At 38.1% G+C, this 17909-nt stretch overlaps 1 protein-coding gene, 1 non-coding gene and 1 pseudogene across 9 annotated transcripts in view; 1 reads left to right on the plus strand and 2 right to left on the minus strand.

The window, feature by feature from the left end:
- The window catches only part of LOC110566179 (zinc finger protein 431-like), a 29920-nt gene extending 14691 nt beyond the window's left edge, over positions 1-15229 (plus strand). For 3 of the 8 annotated variants that reach the window (XM_060375581.1, XM_060375580.1, XM_060375579.1), the window contains exons 3-5: positions 10071-10197; positions 10400-10460; positions 11609-15229. In XM_060375581.1, the coding sequence (XP_060231564.1) occupies positions 10071-10197; positions 10400-10460; positions 11609-12812 (1392 nt within the window). In that variant the 3' untranslated portion in view covers positions 12813-15229. Of the gene's footprint in view, positions 1-8763; positions 8817-10070; positions 10198-10399; positions 10461-11608 lie in introns of all 8 variants that reach the window. The other 5 variants (XM_060375575.1, XM_060375576.1, XM_060375577.1 and 2 more) reach the window with 3 other exon arrangements.
- Positions 4719-5279, minus strand: LOC132650116 (large ribosomal subunit protein uL23-like; annotated as a pseudogene).
- Positions 5287-5354, minus strand: LOC132650200 (small nucleolar RNA SNORD42). Its single transcript, XR_009588586.1, has one exon. It is a non-coding gene; the product is annotated as a small nucleolar RNA SNORD42 (small nucleolar RNA).
- Positions 15230-17909: the final 2680 nt, after the last annotated feature.

Consider the following 17909-nt stretch of genomic DNA (forward strand, 5'->3'; position numbering starts at 1 on the left):
TCTGGAGTAAAGCTTACCTGAACATTGTATCTGATCTTTTTGATCTGTTCTTTGATTCAGTTTGCAAAATATTTTATTTAGTATTTTTCCATCTATGTTCATGAGGGAAGTTGGTCTGTAATATTCTTTGTTGAGTCATTATGTGCTTTGGGTATCAAGGTAACTGTGGCCTCATAAAATGAATTGCATAATGTTCCTACTTTTTCTATTTTAGAATACTTTCAACAGTATTGGCTTTAAGTCTTCTTTGAAAGTCTTGTTGAATTCTGCACTAAAACTATCCAAGCCTAGGTTTTTAATTAATTAATTAATTAAGGTTGGGAGTCTTGTAATGAATTTGTCTATTTCACTGGGGATTAGAGGTTTACTTAAATTTTTTTTATCTGACCATGATTAACATTATTAATTGATACCTATCAAGTAAATTACCTATTTCTTTTATATTTCCAATTTGGTGGAGTATAGGTTTTTAAAGGTCGTCTTTATGATTCTGGGGAATTTTTAGTTGTCTGTTTTATGTCCCGCTTTTTCTTTCTGATTTTTTGATTTGCATATTCTTTCTCTGTCTTTAAGTTAGTTTATATAGTTTGTCTATTTTACTGATTTTTCTCAAAGAATCAACTGTGTGTTTTCTTTGTATTCTCTTAGTTTCTGTTTTATTGATTTCATTCCTCATTCAATAGTTTCTTACTGTCTACTCCTTTTAGTTGTGCTGACTTCTTTTTGCTCTATCGCTTTTAGTTGTGCTGTTAAGTTGCTAGTAAGAAATCTCTCCAATTTTTGATGTATGCACTTAGTGCTATGAACTGTTCTCTTAGCAACACTTTCATTGTGTCCCATGAGTTTGGATATGTTGTGTACTCATTTTCATTGAATTCTAGAAAATCTTTAATTTTTTTTCTTTTTTTCTTGACCTATTTTTTATTGAGTAGAGAGTTGTTCAGTTTCCATGGGTCTTTTTGATGTCGTGCTGCTTTGATCCATGGTGGTCTGAAAGGGTGCAGGGGTTATTTCAGTTTTCTTATATCTGTTGAGACTTGTACCATTCAAGTATATAAATTTTGGAGGAAGTTCCACCACTTGTGTTTGCATGGAATGTTCTATAAATATCAGTTGGGTTTGTTTGTTTTTTAACATCAGTTAGCTGGAGCATTTCTCTGTTTAGTTTTTGTCTGGAGGACCTGTCCACTGGTGAGAGTGAGCTCTCACCAGTGGATATCTCCCACTGTCAGTGTGTGAGGTTCAATGTGTGATTTAAGCCGCAGAAGTGTTTCTTTTACAATGGTGGCTGTTCTTAGTTTGTGGCACAGATGTTAAGAATTGAACCATTATCTTGTTGGAGGTTTTTGTTTATTTGTTTTCTTTTTTTGGTGAGTATCTAGTGTCCTTCCCCACATTTTTTGATTATTTTTGTTTGAAGTCTATTTTGTTGGATATTAAAATGGCTACTGTAGCTTGATTCTTAGTTCTCTTTGCTTGGAATATCTTTTTCCAACCCTTTACTTTGAGGTAATGTCTATCCTTGATGTTTGTTTGTAGTAGAATGATGGATTCTCTTTCTACATCTATTCTGTTAATCTGTGTCTTTATTGGTGACTTGAGGTCATTGATATTAAGAGATATCAATGAACAGTGATTGTCAATTTCTTGTATTTGTTTGTGATTGTGTGTGAGTATTTGTTTGTGCAAGCATGTCCATGCGTGCTCACTTCCCTTCTTTTGGTTTTACTGGTAATGTCAGATTACTTATTTTCTGTGTTTTCATGTGTGTAGTTAACTCCTTGGGTTGCATATTTTTCTAGCACTTTGTGTAAGGCTGTATTTGTAGATAGATATTTTTTAACTTTGACTTTATTATGGAATACCTTATTGTCTTCATTTATAGTGATTAAAATTTTCTGGGTATAGTAATGAGGTCTGTTATCTGTAGTTGCTTATATACTGCAGCACATGTATCCGAGAGTTTTTAGGTTTAGAGACTGCACTGAAAAGATAGGTGTAATTCTGATAGGTCTGCCTTTATATGTTACTTTTTTGTTTATTTGTTTGTATGCCTTAGGCAAATCTCTCCAATTGGAATAGCCCTCCACTTCCAATGTATTATCGGCAAAGAAGAGAACCAGAGTGCACAAGATGAGTTTTGGCCAGTGATTTCTTTGATTTTAATTATAATCTTATAGTTCTTGTTTAAAAGACTGTGTTATAAGTCTGCTGTTATATTTTCTTTCATCTGTGGTGCCATCTATGTTGTGTGATTTTCTTAATTATCATCTAATCATATTGTTGTTTCTCTTGAAAATAATAGGCACTCACCTTTTTTGTCTTCTGAAAATTCACTACATTATGTGTTCCTTGAGATTTTGTTTGGGAGACTTTCTGTGGAAAAACAGTTTTAGTTTTCTCATCTTGATCCAAAAGGCTTGCCTCTCCTCATGGCAAATCTGTATTTTTCAGTTGTTAGAATCATCAGTGTTTGGGTTTTTGGTACTTAAGTTATTGATATGGTTAACACATTGGTTTTTTTTTTTTTTAACTTTTATTAATTACTCTTTATTCACTTTGTTTCCCCCCATAAACCCCTCCCTCCTCCCCTCCTCATCCCACTTTCCCTCCTCCTTCTTCATGCATGTCCCTCCCCAAGTTCACTGTTTTGGATTTTTAAAACTTTCTCACATATTATTGTCTCTGTGTCTGAATTATCTTCAGCTGTTAACATTTCAGAGCCTACAGTCATTTGAGGGAGCCTCAGATGGCATGGCCCACCAGAATGTCTGGTTGCTATGGGTATGTCTGTGAGAGATTGTGTTCACTGATGATTTATATGGGCAAGCTCTTCAACCAAGGGTGGCAATATCCCTAAGCAACTAGGATGATTAAGAGAGGTTGCTGAGCATGAGGCATAACTTAAGAGGTATGGAGTAGAAGATTGTGCCTGTTTTAGGTTGTATCTCCTATTTTTTTCTTTCCACTTTGTATTTTAATTTTAACTAATTGCACTTTATTCACTTTGTATCCCCCGTGGCCCCCTCCCTCCTCCCCTCCCAATCTCACCCTCCCTCCTCCTTCTCCACATATGCCCCTCCCCAAGTCCACTGATAAGGGAGATCTTCCTCTCCTTCCTTCTGATCCTAGTCTATCAGGTCTCATCAGGAGTAGCTGTACTGTCTTCCTCTGTGGCCTGGTAAGGTTGCTCCCCTCTCAGTGGAAGGTGATCAAAGAGGAGGTCATTCAGTTCATGTCAGAGACAGTCCCTGTTCCCATTACTATGGAACCCACTTGGACACTGAACTGCCATGAGCTACATCTGTGCAGGGGTTCTAGGTTATCTCCATGAATGATCTTTGGTTGGGGTATCAGTCTCAGAAAAGACCTCTGTGCCCAGATTTTTTGGTTCTGTTGCGCTCCTTGTGGAGCTCCTGTCCTCTCCTGATCTTTTATTTCCTACTTCTTTCATGAAATTCCCTGCACTCTGCCCAAAAGGTTGTATCTCTTGAAAGATATATTCTTACCCATAATTAGTACATTAATACCACCATTCATGCCTTGTCTTAGGTTGAATATTCCTCAGCGAGATCTTACCAGATTTTGACTACCAACCTCCTCTAGGGTAGACAATGGAGTTTAATCTTATGCAGATCAGTTTTAACATTCTAGAAGGCCTTGATGAAGGTTTTAATTATCACTGGTAGGAGACATGCTCCTAATAAGAGGAATAAGCCAGGTCCTATAACACTCCATAAAAGTGATAGGAAAGATGATCATGAGGGCCATAATACCTTTGATAATTAACCCAACCATTTTGTTGGTCTACTTAAAACCCTTTGCATTTCTTCTAGTACTTGTAATCCCTTATCAGAATACCAAGCCTGAGAAACATTTACAGGAATCATAATAAAGAAGGCTTTCAAACAACCAGAACCTGTTGTCCATTTGAAAGTTTAGAAATATATTTTGTTAGTTTTCGTTGATGGCAAGAAACATTAAAGGTTGAATATTGTATAAAAATGTTAACATTTCTGAACAATAAAGCATAAGCAGGATTTATGCAGGCAGTTACAGGGTCTCCTGAGAGTTTCTGCAGCAAGCTTCCAAATATGGATCTGCTGAAAATCAGAATCAGACCACCAAAGTCCCATAGTCAGTCCTCTTTCCCATTCTTTCTGTTTTTGTTGAGAATTGTCCTGATTACCAGAACAATCAAGTACATATCTGTCTGTTCCAGTCACATTGTATCTAAAAGGTTTCTCTGCACAACATCTTTTCCTGGGAGCAGAATGTAACAAAGGTGGGTCAGGAGCATAATCCCAATACAGCTCTCCATTCATTATCGGGATAGAATTCATTATCATCAGCAGGAGGAGCATCCTTCTTCCAGGGAACATCTTCCTCAAATCACACCAACCTTTCTGGGAGCCACTGGGCTCCTTCAGCATCCTGTAGAAAGACACAAACATGCCCTCTTCCCCATATTAATACAGGTCAGGTCCCTGCCATATTCCAGTAATTGGATATTCCCATTTCACTTGGGCACAATTATCTTTGATATTAGGGTGCCACAATCGATCAGCCACAGAACAACCTTGTATATCCACATTCAAAAAAATTTAAAGAGAGCATGATTAATATAATTCTGTGGTGTTTAGGGATATAACTCCCCTTTTTTATTTTTTGAAATTGATTCTTTTTTAATTAAAATTTTATTTTATTTTTTATTTATTTATTTTTGGTTGAAAAAAATGTATATATATTTAGAGTTAACCAGCTGGACTCAGTTTAGATGATCCCAATCTTGTTGGCAACATCCAGAGCATCGTAATCAGGAGCCAACCGAACATATGCCTTCTTCTCTCCATCAGTCCTTATCAGGGTATTAACTTTGGACATATCAATGTCATAGAGTTTCTTCATGGCCTGTTTGATCTGGTGCTTGTTGGCCTTGACATCCACAATGAACACAAGTGTGTTGTTGTCCTCTGTCTTCTCACGGCTAACTCGATGGTCAGGGGAAATTTGATGATGGCATAGTGGTCAAGCTTGTTTCTCCTGGGTGCACTCTTTCGAGGGTATTTGGGCTGCCTCCGGAGCCGCAGGGTCTTGGGACGCCGGAAGGTGGGTGAAGTGCGGATCTTCTTTTTGTGGCTGTGGACGCCTTTCAGCACCTCCTTCTTAGCTTTCAAGGCCTGCGCTTTGGCCTCGGCTTTGGGAGGGGCAGGAGCTGAGAGAGAAGGAAATGTAACTACAGTGCAGCATTCATATATTGATCCCTTCTGCTTGCCCTGTCAACAAGCGCATCAGTGGTTCCTTTGAAGACATCATAAGTCTCAGGAGTCTTAATTTTTTTCCATCATATGCACGAGATTGCAGGCGAAGATAATTAACTCGGTGTAACATGAAGTTGCTGTGTATAACCCCATTTAACCTTCCTTCTTCGCTTTCGGCACCATCTTGGCGAAAAGGCAAAATTTTATTTTTTATATTAATTACAGTTTATTCACTTTGTATCTCAGCTGTAGCCCCCTCCCTCATCCCCTCCCAATCCTACCCTTCCTACCTCATCTCCTCCCATGCCCCTCTCTAAATCCATTGATGGGGGGGTCCTACTCCACTTCCATCTGACCCTAGCCTCATCAGGACTGGCTGCATTGTCCTCCTTTGTGGCCTGGTGAGGCTGCTACCCCCTCAGGGGGAGGTGATCAAAGAGCCAGCCACTGAGTTCATGTTAGATACAGTCCCTGTTCTCCTTACTAGGGAACTCACTTGGATACTGAGCTGCCATAGGCTACAACTTAAGAAGATTATATGGAATGCCTATTTTATGACATATTCATTTGAGCACAAAAACACTGAAAAGCTTGACTAGTATACCCAGTACCATTATTAGTCTTTATAATGGAAGGAATACAAAACATTTTAAGCAATGACTTACTACATGAACATATTTTATTTTATTTTTTTTAATTCTAGGATTTTAGTTACATCCATTTGTTGTTCAGAATGGCTCCAACTCTATGTTTTAAGTTTGAGTTAATTTTATGTTACAGATTTTAAACATACCCAATGACCAATAATCTGTATAGTAGAATTAACCACTAGCTTTCCTATTGGAGAAACTGAGAAGCTGCCTTTTTCCCCCCTCAAGTAATTTTAGCTATAGCTTGACACTGCTCAGCAAATTTTGATTTCCATAATAAATGATCTCTTGTCAAACATGCTCTTGCTTATTGTTTGCTGGGCAGAGGTCCTCAGTAGACAATGACTCGAATAGAGCTTGAGTGAAAGATACTATAGGACCATATTGAGCTCATGCAGTTTTTAATTCTTTTAATTGTTTAAAAGATATGGGAGCATGGACTCTCACCATGTTACCTTGTCTGTCAGGTTGCTCTATAACTGTAAAACCATAAAACTCAGTTATATCATCTCCTTTCTGCCTAGCTTGTTATAAAGAAGCTTATAAAAGGGATACAGTTCCTTATGCAGTGGACAAAGGAAAAGCTATAGCAACTGTAGCCATCCACAGAGGAAGGCCTAAGACTGCAATTAATGAGGGAGGTAGAATGAGGCATTAATCCTCATTTTTCCTAATAGTTAATTTTCCAATTTTTCTGTTTCGTTCCTTCAAGCACCATTCCAACTTTATTTCTTTTTGCCAAGGCTCAAGTTTTTAACATTCATAGCCTGAATCAGAAGATATCTCTCAGAATAATACTTAGCTGCTTCTTCCTTCAACTGTGCAAAATCATTAGGATCTAAGTCATCCTCAAAGCTTTTCTAACAAAGAATTATTGTCATCAGGAGGGACATATAACTCTTCAGGAGAAGCTGATGGTTTAGTCTCATTTTGTCCCGAGCCTTCTTGTTCATCTTTCCTTTTTCTTTCTAACCCTGAAAGTTTCACTTTCTCTGTCACGTGCCATGGATACAGACTATGTCTAAAGTTCATACAAAAAACACGAGGCTACTGCTTTGTCCCATTTTTACTCTCAAATTTTACTCACCACTCCCATTTCTCTTTGGTTTATGGTTTGAGCTCACCAATACTGCAGTGTCCTTCACTGGTATGGGTGCCACACTGTCAGAGCCCATTGTATCTTCCAGGTATGGGCGCCACACTGCCAGAGCCCACTGGCAGAGTCAAATAGTACCTGAGTGGGGAGTGAGGATTGAAATAATGCAAGACACAAGGGATCAGCTCAAGGGGCCTGTCAGTAAAAACGGCAGCAGCCTGGTTTATTCCACAACTGTTTTCTTTAGTCAGAACAAAGCACATCAATACCAGGAAGGGGTTCATGGAGCAATCAAACTTGTTTTCCTAGACCACCTCTCTGTGTCATCTCCAAGACCACACAAACAAGTTAAAGGAGCTTGGCAAAACATCCTGTTATGAGCTAGAGAGATGGCTTGGAAGTTAAGAGCACTGGCTGTTCTTCCAAAGGTCTTGAGTTCAAATCCCAGAAACTAGCTCATAATCATCTATAATGTGATCTGGTGCCCAGACAGAACATTGTATAAATAATAAATAAATCTTAAACAAAAACAAAAAACATTCTGTTATTCTCAAGGTAAAGACCAGAGCAGAAACATGTTTTTCACTGAATACTCATCAATAAAGCATCCCGATAAACAAACAGCTCTTCAAATTAAGTTAATACAAGGAGTAGCCAAAGTGATTCCTGGTCCTAGGAAATAACTTCATACAAAACCTGCTGCAACTGTGGTCTAAGCATGGCAGGGCCCATCCTAATTTAGAAGCCAGACTTGGCAGGATAAGTTGTGCTGGTTCTGGAAAAAAGAACGATACAATATTTAAAGTCATGGATTTTTCCTCTGTAGTTTCAATTTAGCGCTGTTCCAGCCATTTGTGTTTGGCAGAGTCAAAGCCTCAGTGAGGATACTGTGAGAGTTCCTTGCATGAAGCTGTAAGGATGAAGCCTGATTGCATTTTCAGACCACAAGATATTGAGATCTAAGTATGAGAAATCTGCCATTGAGAGCTGCATATAGGGAGTAGAAGTAATGAAACAGAGATGTATGAGAAGTTGCAGGGATAGGGCCATCTAAGCCCTTTAAAATGGAAGTGTGTCTAAGACAGAACTACAGGATTTGGTGTTTTTCCCTCATGGTTTCTTGCCGTGGTCCAATTTTCCTTCACTATGTACACATTCCTCTCTGTTAGAATGGAAAGGAATATTCAGTGCCATTGTATATTGGAAAGGTGTAACTTGTTTTCTGATTTTACAAGATGTGGCAGTCAAGAGATTTTCTTGAGTGTCAGAAGAGACTCTGGACATTTCAGTAGTGTACAGGCTGTTGCAGACTATTAGGATCATTGAAGTCAAATGAAATGCATTTTCATCATGGGTGACCATGAGTCTATAGTGACCATGGTCAGAATGTAGTTGCTTGAATCAAAAAGCTCTCAGATAGAATGATGTCTTTGAACACTTTGTCTCTCCTTTGTGGCTCCTTTGGGGAGCTTATGGAAGCTTTTGTAGTAGGATCCTTTCCAGGTTCCTTATTGGGGGTGGGGTTTCAGTATCTATAGACTCAACTCATTTCCTGTTCTTGGTGTCTGCTGTGTTGTGGTTGGAACTGATCAGTCAGCTTCTTTCTCATGATGTCATACCTTCACCATTATACACTATCCCTAAATCACATAAGAAACAGTAGAAGCAACTGCTATTTAGTGCTAAGCAATTTTGCTAGCCAGATATTTTTATATTTCTAATTTTGTTGTTTTTGAATTTGTTTCTGTTTTTGAAGAAAAAGCTTCTATGTGCAGCCCTGGCTGTTCTAAAAGTAGGTATGTGGACCAGGTAGGCCTTAAACTTAAAGATCTACCTGACTCTGGCTCCAGAGTACTTGGGACTAGATGGGGACCAACATGCATGGCTTTTGTTTGTTTGTTTTGTTTTGATTTTATATTACTGGGTTTTTGGCCTGGAATGTTGGTTTTTGTACATGTCAAGCATATGCTGTTGTGCTGATCTTCATCTACCTCTTGAATTTTGAAATTTGGTAGAGTATATTCTATTTCTCAGGATGGCTTGTAGTCATGACTCTAATACTACCTGAGCCTTCTGAGTCATTTGGGTTACAGGTGTGTGATATTCTTTCTACCTATTCTGTTTGTTTGGAATGTTTTTGAATGAATATGAATGTTTTGCCTGTATGCATGAATATGCACCTGATGTATACCTGGTCCTCACAATAATCAGAAGGTGGCCTTAGAACTCCTGGACTTGGAATAATGGATAGTTGTGAGCCCTCGTGTAAGTACTAGCAGTTGAGCCCAATTATTTGCAAAACTATCAAGAGCTCTTCACTGCTGAGCCATCTGTTCTCCCCTGTTTCTTATTATTTTCTGATCAACACGTACATTGCTAATATTTTCATCTGACCATTTGTAAAATGCATCCCATAAAATCTTATTACGGTTACAATTTAAACTGAGACACTTCACATATCTGGAAAATGAGTACATAACTTGAATGAATGTAAAATTCTTTGTAGGAACTTCAGTAAAAATCCTCTGAGATCTTTCTATCTTTTTTGTTTGAATGATTTTTGCAGGGGAGTAATATTTTTTTGCAGGGGTACATATTTTTGTCTTAACATGAACCTGTCTGTCAAGGAGCTTGTTCCATAGATCAGGCTGACATCTAACTTTTTGAGACACATCTGCCTTTGCCTCCTGAGTGCTGGGTTTAAAGCCATGAGTAGGTCCACCCAGCTTGCCCATCATTTTTTGAAGTTAATGATCATTCATACAATTTCTCTGATGTGTGCTCAGTACTGTTGATTTGTTTGCCTGTTTCTGTCTATATATGTCTGTTAATTGACATTTCTCTTGCAATGCTGTATTCTAATCAAAGGTCACAGCATTGATAAAGGTGACCCTCATTATTCAGTTTCCTTCTAAAATGACTTGGTAGTTACCTTAGGACTTCTGTGTCAGGAAATAAGTGGGCGAAACACCAGAATTATATGAATATACTGTCAATGAAGTACACATTTACAGGGCTGTCAGTATTGTGCTTTCTCTTGAACACATGTATGACATATTTTAGGATTCAGTGACCTATGACGATGTGCATGTGACCTTCACTCAGGAAGAGTGGGCTTTGCTGGATCCTTTCCAGAAGAGTCTCTACATAGATGTGATGCTGGAGACCTGCAGGAACCTCATTGCTGTAGGTAAGATGGTAAATTTTCTTTTGCCTTTTAAATAAGGGGACAACTGTTTCTTTGTTATTGATGCTCTTTTGTAATTTCAATTGAGACTGAGGAAGAACAGGTGAATAACTCAGACATGGTTCTGAGGTTCACTGAAGATACTAACTTAAATTTTGCCTATTTTCCAATAATATATCATACCTTTTCTGGTACTATATTTTAGGCTACAATTGGGAGGACCATAATATTGAAGAAAATTCTCAAAGTTCTAGAAGATATGGAAGGTAATTTTCATGTGCAAGCTGATATGAATATGCCTCTGAAGAAATTTTAATGGGTCTTGGAAATTTTAAAGAAAGACAACGGTATCAAAAAGCACTTCTTTAAATGTCTTGATGATTATCACATTCTCATAAAACCATGTATCTTAATGTCAGGTTTGTATTTGCAAGGAATTTCTCTAAGAACAAAGACAAGAAAACAATGCCTTAACAGATATCAGCATTTAAATCAAGTCTTATTAGAGCTATGCTAAGAACTGCCAATCTTTTTAGTCTTATACCATTCAGATATTACAAAAGAAATACACATTGAATAGGTTATAAGTATATGTCCAAAGCCTTCTAATAAGCAAATAGTTCATGGTAAAGCTGGTGTCACTTATATATTTATAGTAATGTTTGCTTGTGTAGTGAGAGGGGCAGTTTAAGAGAGTCAAGAATGTTGTTGTGGAGAAACCTTAATCCCTATACCACATTTCTATGAGAAACTAAAAGTCAGACTGTTTGAATACAAAATGTGAAACCCTTTGATTTATTATTTTTTAATAGGTATATTATATGTCACAATGGATACAAGCCATGTGAGCATAGAGTTGTTGGAAGAAGCAACATAACTCTCTCTCTCAGAACAATTAGAAGATATGTAATAGTCCGCACTCTGAGTAGACTTTCTGAATGTGATACAAGTTTACAATTAATTGGTTTTCCAACTTCATTGGGAATGCATCTGTAAACTCACAATGCAGACAATCCATATGAACACTAGAAATGTGGAAATTCTTCTGTTTGTTCTGGTTCACTTTGCAAATATAGTATGACTTACAGTATAGGAAAATTTACTTATGCAGTCAGTGTGATAAATCTCTGAAATCTTCCAGTTCTCTTCAATTATGTTAAAAACCTCATATAGAAAAAGGATTCTATAAATGTGAGCCGTGTAATAAATGCTGTTACCATCACAGGTATATTCAAAGATTAAAAAATCCCATTATGAAGGAGAACATCATAAATGTAAACAAAGTGATAGAACCTTAAGATCTGATGCTTCTTTACAGTTATACCAAGTTGTAAAAATCAATTCATCCAAATAAAAAAGGTTCATCAATGTAATGAATGTGATAAAACTTTAATGTGTGTCAATATCTTTGCAGGCATGAAAGAAGCCATGCTGGAGAGAAACCCAATGAAGCCGTTCAATATGATGAATCCTTTACACCTCATAGTAGTCTCCAAATAGAGAAAAGAGCACATACTGGAGAAAAACCTTATGAATGTAACCAAGGTGGTAAAGACTTTGCATGTTCTAGTAATCTCCTGATTGATAAAAATGCAAATATTAGAGAGAAACTCTATGAAGATAATCAATGTGGTAAAGCCTCTGCAGATCCTGGTCACCTTAGAAGACATAAAAAAACAAATACTGGAGAGAAACCGTATGAATGTAGTCAATGTGAAAAATCATTTGCATGTCACAGTAGTCTTTACATACATAAAAGAACACATACTGGAGAGAAACCCTATGAATGTAATCAGTGTGGTAAAGCCTTTGCAGAACATGGTCATCTTAGAAGACATAAAAGGATACATACTGGAGAGAAACCGTATGAATGTAGTCAATGTAATAAAGCATTTGCATGTCACAGTAGTCTCCGAATACATGAAAGAATACATACTGGAGAGAAACCCTATGAATGTAATCAGTGTGGTAAAGCCTTTGCAGATCATGGTCATCTTAGAAGACATAAAAGAACACACACTGGAGAGAAACCATATGAATGTAGTCTGTGTGATAAAGCCTTTTCACAACACGTTTCTCTAAAAATGCATAAAAGAATACATACTGGAGAGAAACCCTATGAATGTAAGCGATGTGGTAAAACCTTTGCACGTCACAGTAGCCTCCAAAGACATGAAAGAACACATACTGGAAAGAAACCCTACAAATGTAAGCAATGTGATAAAGCCTTTTCAGAACACAGTCATCTCAGAATACATGAAAGAACACATACTGGAGAAAAACCTTACAAATGTAATCAGTGTGGCAAAGCATTTGCACGTCACAGTCATCTTCAAAATCATGAAAGAATTCATACTGGAGAGAAACCTTACAAATGTAATCAGTGTGGTAAAGCATTTTCACAACATGGTCATCTCGGAGTACATAAAAAAACACATACTGGAAAGAAGCCTTATGAGTGTAACCAATATGATAAAGCCTTTGCATGCGATGGTCATCTGCCAAGTCATGAAATAATTCATACTGGAGAGAAATCCTACAAATGTAATCAATCTGATAAAGTTTTTTCAAATGAATACGTAAGAGAACACATACGGGAGAGAAACCCCTGTGAATAACCAATGTTATTACCTTTGCGTGTAGCAGTAGTCTTAGAAATCATGAGAAGAGTTATACTTCAGAGAAACCTCATGAATTTAGTTGGTGTGGTAAGGTTTTGTACTTCATGGTATCTTTACACAGGAGTAAAACTTTTAGTGTGTAATCAATCTGTTAAAGCCTTTGCATATCACAGTAGTCTGAGGACCTGAAATAACTCATACTGAAGGAAATCTATGACTATAAAGGATTTGGTAAGATCGTTAGCAAATACACTTTCAGTCACACAAGAATATTCTGGGGCAAATATCTGCCAAGTGTCAACAGTCTAATCGTGCATTATGATATCACTCTTTATTTTGTTTGCACTTGCAAACTCCTATGGACAGAAGCCCTAGAAATTATAAGATAATCCTTTTAGATGTCACTATTTTCTTCAGTTACATGAAATACCTAATTCAGGTGTATAAAACTTTATTAGTATGTATTAGTGCCTTTTCTGTTGCTGTGATAAAACAATGTTTAAGGGAACTTATGAAAGAGTTTAATTTGGCTTATGGTTCCAGAGGAATATGGGATCAACGTGAAAGTGGCCAAACAACAAGTGTCACACAAGGCAGCTAAAGCAGGAAGCTCAGACATCCTCAACCTGAAGCATGAAGCAGAGAGTGGGAGTTAGAAATTCAAGCCCATCCTAAGTGACATTTTCTCCTGCATGGCAGCATTTCCTAAATCTTTCCAAATGATACCACCAACTGAGAGAAGGATTGACTTCTTTGATTTCAAGCCTACATGCTTGCCACCAACTGAGAGAAGGATTGACTTCTCTGATTTCAAGCCTACATGCTTGCTTTCTGAATTGAACCAATTCATGATGAAGAAAAATGCTGTAGGTAAGAAAAAAATGCTGTAGGTGACTCAGCACCTGAATTTCAGGAATGAATGCTTACACAAAGAAAACATTCATGAGTACAAATTTGTTTAACAATTTGTTTCAATTTTGATTATGTGATATCATTGTTTCTTTGTGTGTGTATGTGCATGTATGTGCTGGTTCCCAAGAAGATTAGACCCTTGGATCTTCTTGTAGCAGGATTTCAGGAAGTTGTCAAAAAACTGACCTTCCTGGGAATGATCTTGTCTTAACTGCTCAGCCATGTTTCTAACCCTGTAAATATTTTGAAGCCTTTATATAACATCTTGATGTCAGGAAGTAGGAAAGAACTCATACATGAGAAAAGTCCTAGTCATGTAAATGATTTGATACAGACTTTAGACATCTTAGTTGTCTTCAGTTTCAAGAAAAGTCTTGTTTCATCCCTTTTTCATCATAGCCTTAAAGGAAGTAAATTATTTACCATGTGCACTTAAGTGTAATGGTGGAGACCAACAATTGTGGTTATGGTTTGTATTTTGAAACATCTTGAGTAGGTACTGAAGTTTGCTGTATGTGTGGCAAATCCATTTACAGAAGTTTATTAGGCTGTCCTGATATTCCTTCTGTGGCTTCTGTTAATCTTCTATTGCACTTTCACTTGTTGATAGGTATTTTTATGCTGCAATGTATAGAATAGGATCCCTGTCACCTAAGTGGTCCATTGTTTATTCATGTATCAGGCAGTGTGTGGCCACACTTTTCAAGTAAGGGTGTTTGTGAATGGGGAGTGGGTAGTTAATTTTTTTTTTTTTTTTTTTTTTTTTTTTTAGATTTTCACAAAATCCCATGAAGTGTTGTTCTTTGTTATCCAGCCTTGATTGGGTATCAGTAATTAGTCTAGGCTACATTTGACCTTTTGACTTCACATGTCAGCCTCCTGAGTACAAGTCTAGTTGTAGAAGCTGTACCCCCAATGTGTCCTGTTTTGTCAACACATTTTAACAATGTTAATGTTAAAATTCTTGATAGAAGATAATATAAGAAATATTAAATACCTCATATGTGTATCCAAAGCAGCATTTTCATCTCTCTTGTAGAGATGCAATGAAGTAGGATAATCAGCAGGTATCTGCATATCTCACAACACAGCTTGAGTGGTATGGATATGTACATATTATTTGATGTTCCATGCTTCTTGTTACCATTAGTTTCCATTTAGCACTTCATCTTGAACTGCAACAGCAATGGAATTTATTTAAAAAGAAACATTTCTGGTGTGTGTGATTTTATTATGGCCTTTTAGGCCATGACAGTAAGTGGAGATTGGAAGACAACTTTGTGGGGTCTACTCTACCCATATTTATATGATGATCAAGGTCGTGTTGCCAGATTTGCACACCACAGACATTTCCCACTTTGCTCTCTCAGTGATACTCAAATAAGATTAGTTGAAACATTAGATCAGTAAAATATTGTCTTCTTTTTAGATTGTAAACATTGTCATCTAATGGAGAAAACAGGACAATTTGAATAATAAATATTTTCTGCAAATGAAAATGATATACTGCTATCTTTTTTTTTTTTTGGAATGTGTTAGTTTATACTTAGGAGCAAACACTTGTTCATAACACTTTCTCAGAACCATAAATGAATGACAAAGAATTGTTTCAGTTTGTAAAGTTCGTTGCTGCTAAGCCTCGTGACCTGAGTTCAGTGTCTGGGAGACCCATATTACTCCTACACACAAACACAGTTCAAACATTCTCAAATAAATGAAATTAACAAAGCAAAGAAAATAACCCAACTATTGAGAATATATGAAATGACTTGCTAGTTTAAATATTATCGTTGAATTTCAAGAAGTATTACTATTCATCTTTTTAAATCTTATTCTTTTCTGATTCAAAGATAGGTCATTTAAAAAACATAGCTGTTCTTAGAGGTGCATTCCTGTAATCCAAGCACCTGGGAGACAGTGGCAGGCCAATAGTTCAGATTTTGTGGTCAGCTTGGCCCACTTATTAAGTTCTAAGACATCTGTGGCTTTGTAAAGATACCCTGTCTCAAAAGGATTCTAAAAAGAGAGTATATTGTTAGGATGGATTTTTTTTCACCTTCCTACTAAAGAAGATGTGCCTGCTAACAACAGTGCTCCAAAGTGTGTGTCATCTGTTAACTGCTTTTCTCCCAGAATTGCTTCATACCTACCAGGGAAAAATCTGCAGTTTACCTGAACCCATCATGAAGCCATAAAACAAAAATCTTGTTTTCTAAATACTGTAAATATTCTGGTCCCTCTTCCACTTGTGGAACATATTGATAACACCATTGCAATTTGACTAATGGGCTATGCAAGCTATTCACGTTTATATCAGGAGGAAGAAGGGGAAGTGCCTATTTAGTGCTTTGAAGGGGGCTCAGACAAGCTCTGAAGTCTCGAGGTGAGTGCGGGGTCACTGCCCACAAAGGGAAGGAACAGGCTGCTGAGCAGCGGGAGCTGCAGAGGTGGGTCCTGCCTGAAGCTGAGTGGGAAGACAGACTGGTAAGCGATTGGAGGACAGGCACAAGTGCTACTGAAACGAGAATCTCTGTGTGTCTGGAAAAGGTCTGGCCCTGGAATGCAAGCCTAGGCCAGGAATTATTTTTGCTGTGTCTGTTTAGCACACTCTAAGGCAGGTGCTCCTGTTTCTTGTTTTTTCCTTCTTCCAATGTCCATCCCATTTGTCGTTCTAAGTGAGGATTGATCCTCTTACCCCAGGACCTCCTTGTTTACCTTCTTTAGGTGTACAGATTTTAGTATGTTTATCCTATCTTATAGGTCTGGTATCCACTTATAAGTGAGTATATACCATGTGTGTTTTTCTGCTTCTGGGATACCTCACTCAGGATGATCTTTTCTAGATCCCACCATTTGCCTGCAAATTTCATGATTTCCTTTGAAAGACTCTACCTAGCAGTGTATCAAAGCAGATGCTGAGACTCATAACCAAACTTTGGGCAGAGTGCAGGGAATCATATGAAAGAAGGGGGAGTTAGTAAGACCTGGAGAGGACAGGAGCTCCATAAGGACCAAATGTATCTGAGTACAGGGGTCTTTTCTGAGACTGATTCTCCAACCAAGGATCATTCATGGATATAATCTAGAACCCCTGTTCGGATGTAGCCCATGGCAGCTCAGTATCCAAGTGAGTTCCCTAGTAAGGGAACAGGGACTGTCTCTGACATGAACCCAGTGGCTGGCTCTTTGAGCACCCCACCCCCAAGGGAGAAGCAGCCTTGCCTGGCCACAGAGGAGGACATTGCAGCCAGTCCTGATGAGACCTGATAAGCTATGGTCAGATGGAAGTGGAAGAGGACCTCCCCTATCAGTTGACTTAGAGAGTGGTAGGGAGGAGATGAGGAAAGGAGGGTGAGAGTGGGAAGGAATGAGGGAGGGGGCTACAGCTAGGCTGCAAAGTGAATAAAATGTAATTAATGTAAAAAAAATTTAATAAAGTCATCAATCAAAAAAAAAATCACTGGCCAATCAGAGCCTCCATGTGGACCTGCCTGTTGGAGAAGTATTCTAGGTGCCATGGTGCAGGTTTAGCTCCCTTGCTGAGCAAGTTTGAATGCTTTTGTGTGACCTAAACTGAGCTCTGCTGCTGGGTATTGTGAGGGGAGCTCAGACAATCTTCTGAGTGGCGATTTGGTGAGTACCAAGTCACTGCCCACAACTGCAGGCAGCTAAGCAGTGGGAGCTGGTGTTGTGGGTTGTCCCTGGGGCTGGGTGTTAAGCGGCGGCCAGATGTGAGGCCCAGTCAGTCCCTAGACCCGGCGGTGGGCTCTGCATAACTTCACTATGGGGATTGCATCTGTTCAAAGCATTTGGAGCAGGGGCTAGTGTGTAGAAACATCCTTGGCAGGATGCCAAACTCAGAGAGCCTTAGTTTCTCTTAGTAACTTCTACAAATTCTGAACTTAGCATTTAACATTTAGGTGTAAGATCCATTTGGAGTTAATTTTGTGGAGGTTGTAAAAGGCATCTTATGTGTTGGGTAGCACTCTAATGCTAAGCTGTGATGTAGATGATGTAAAGCATTTACCAATGCTTAGGAAATAGTAAGTGATACCACACAGAATGTAGCTGAGGGAGGACGGCCTCTAAAACACCCAACAAGTAAGTGGTATGCTATCCAGGCCTGGATTGGTATGCTATCCAGGAGATTAGGATGCTTAGGTACACATGTTTGTTCACCAG

This window comes from Meriones unguiculatus, chromosome X (genome assembly GCF_030254825.1).
Source record: "Meriones unguiculatus strain TT.TT164.6M chromosome X, Bangor_MerUng_6.1, whole genome shotgun sequence".
Lineage (NCBI taxonomy): Eukaryota > Metazoa > Chordata > Mammalia > Rodentia > Muridae > Meriones > Meriones unguiculatus.